At 42.4% G+C, this 2,745-nt stretch overlaps 1 protein-coding gene across 1 annotated transcript; it reads right to left on the reverse strand.

Annotated features, from left to right (window-relative positions):
• Positions 1 to 607: 607 nt before the first annotated feature.
• On the reverse strand, positions 608 to 2,467 carry LOC138870891 (uncharacterized). The gene is made up of 2 exons (XM_070148731.1): positions 2,137 to 2,467; positions 608 to 657 (listed from the first exon to the last, which is right to left on the reverse strand). The coding sequence occupies exons 1-2, from the start codon at positions 2,465 to 2,467 to the stop codon at positions 608 to 610; spliced, it is 381 nt and encodes a 126-aa protein (XP_070004832.1).
• Positions 2,468 to 2,745: the final 278 nt, after the last annotated feature.

Consider the following 2,745-nt stretch of genomic DNA (forward strand, 5'->3'; position numbering starts at 1 on the left):
CCCTCAAAAATATATTATGCGCTCACTAAGGGTGTTACAAACTCCGGAGAGGCTCCTACAGCCCAAGCACTATCATAATCATCAACATAACCATTGTAGCGTGCAGCTCGATCCCATAACTATCACTCATAATTAGGCTTTAGGACTCACTCAATCATCACTCTCCAATCTCAGACACACGGGCTCAAAATGCCATGAAACTAGCCCGAACCAATAATATGATATGCCAAATAATAACAATTGAGACTGAGGCATGACATGATATGTATGAATAAGACTGAGTACAGAATATCAATCAATCTAGTTAAATGACAGTAAGAAACAACCACTCAAGTCTCAACAGTATCGGTATGAACCCCTAACAAGATATCTAGCATGATATACAACACATTTACTAAATCACATAATAGAAACACGGATATCAGCAAGAAAGAGTCACTAACCAGTACCATGGAATGAACCAGGCCACAATTCTCACGGTGCACGCCCGCACACCCGTCACTTGGCATGTGTGTCACCTCAGTATATTCTTATAGCACATAGTTCGGGGTTTCGAACCCTCAGAATCAAGTTTGGAAGCGTTACTTACCTCAAACCAAACAAAATTCTACTCTGCTATGCCTTTGCCTCTGGAATCGGCCTCCAAATATCCTGAATCTAACAAAGAGAAATGCAATGCAATCAATATAGTCTAAGGAATCAATTCCACATGATAAACTATCAATTTAGACCAAAATCCCAAAATTCACTCAAACCCGGCCCCCGGGCACACATCTTGAAATCTGGCAAAATCGCAAAACTAGAAAGCGCCTTCACTCGCGAGTCCATACATACAAGATTTATCAAAATCTGACATCAAATGGTCCCTAAAATACCCAAATCAAACTCTCCAATTTTCAAGTCTTAACCCCTCATTTTCATCCCAAATTTCCTACTAATTACATGCTTAACCAACTGAAAATCACCATAATCACTAGTGTTAGGCTAAAGAAACTTACCTCAAGGAAAACCCCCTTGATTCCCTCTTCAAAACTCCCTAAAAGCTCAAATCCCATCTTAAAAAATGGTGAAAATGTGCAAAATATTCGTGAAGGATTTAATTTATAACTTCTGCCCAGGCATTTCCGCACCTGCGGCCTATTCCACGTGTCTATGGCACCGCACCTGTTGTCAAGGTGCCGCATCTACAGTTTTCACTTAACTCACCAGCTTCCGCACCTGAGCCCCAGGCCTCGCACCTGTAGGCTCGCATGTGCGGTCAAACCTTCCCCTCCTATGATAAATTCTACATCTGCGGTTGCTTCCTACGTCTACGATCATCGCAACTGCGGTCCCCACTCCGCAGGTGCGGAAACATCAGAAGCAACAGCTTCAACTGCAAAATCCCACTTCCAAACTCTCCGTTAACCATCCAAAATTACTTTGAGCCCCTCGGGGCCTCAACCAAAATATAACAACACCTCACATATCAACATACGAACTTAGTCGAACCTCCGGAAGACTCAAAACAACATCAAAATACCAAATTACCCTCGGATTCAAGCCTAGGAACTTCAAAACTTCCAAATTCCGCAAACGATGTCGAAACATACTAAACCTCGTCTGAATGACCTTAAATTTTGTACACACATCAGAAATGACACTACAAACCTACTCCAATTTTGGGAATTCCATTCCAACCCCTATATCAAAATTTTCACTACCTACCGAAAATCGTCAAATTTCCAATTTCGCCAATTCAAGCCTAATTTTACTACAGATATCCAAATCACATTCCGGACACGCTCCCAAGCCCAAAATTGCCTAACGAAGCTAACCGGAACATCAGAAATCACATCCGAGATTGCATACACATAAGTCAACATTCGGTTGACTTTTTCCAACTTAACCTCTAAATAGGAGACTAAATGTTTCATTCCACACCATAACCACTCCGGACCCGAACCAAGCCACATGATACGATTAAATACATCTGAGGAACACATAATGAAGTAGAAATGGGGAAAACGGGGCTATAACTCATGAAACGATCTGCCGGGTCATTACATGCTCCCTCTCTTAAACAAACATTCATATCCCGCTATCTACTCTGTATATCCCGCTCGGTCTCCTAAGTAGCCTCCTCCACGGGCTAACCTCTCCACTGCACTTTCATTAAAGTTATATCCTTTGATATTAACTTTTGAACCTGCCGTTCCAAAATAGCCACTGGCTCCAGATCATAAGTCAGATCACCATCTAATTGAACAGTGCTAAAATCCAATACATGAGATGGATCGTCGATATACTTCTGGAGCCGATATATCACCGACAAGCTGCGTGGCGAAGCAAGCTCATAAGCCACCTCCCCAATCCTCCGAAGCACCTCAAAAGGCCTAATGAACCGAAGGATCAATTTGCCTTTCTTCACAAATCTCATAACACCCTTCATGGGTGAAATCTTCAGTAAAACGTTCTTCCCAACCATATAAGACACATCAAGAACCTTTCTGTCATCACAACTCTTTTGTCTCGACTGAGCTGTACGAAGCCGCTCCTGAATCACTTTCACTTTTTCCAGAGCATCTTGTACCAAGTTTGTACCCAAAAGCCTAGCCTCGCTCGGCTCAAACCAACCTACTAGAGATCTACACCGTCTCCCATATAAAGCCTCATATGGAGCTATTTGAATACTCGATTGATAACAGTTATTGTAAGCAAACTCCACGAGCGGTAGAAACTGATCCCATGAACCCCCGAAATCAA

This window comes from Nicotiana sylvestris, chromosome 1 (genome assembly GCF_000393655.2).
Source record: "Nicotiana sylvestris chromosome 1, ASM39365v2, whole genome shotgun sequence".
Classification (NCBI taxonomy): domain Eukaryota; kingdom Viridiplantae; phylum Streptophyta; class Magnoliopsida; order Solanales; family Solanaceae; genus Nicotiana; species Nicotiana sylvestris.

Bases quoted from the DNA above. Each gene is read 5' to 3' on its own strand.
- LOC138870891 (XM_070148731.1), bottom strand. From the start codon at position 2,467: ATGGTTGGGAAGAACGTTTTACTGAAGATTTCACCCATGAAGGGTGTT. The intron at 658-2,136 runs GTTAGCCCGTGG...TCTCTTTGTTAG, and splicing joins AATGAAAGTGCAGTGGAGAG to ATTCAGGATATTTGGAGGCC.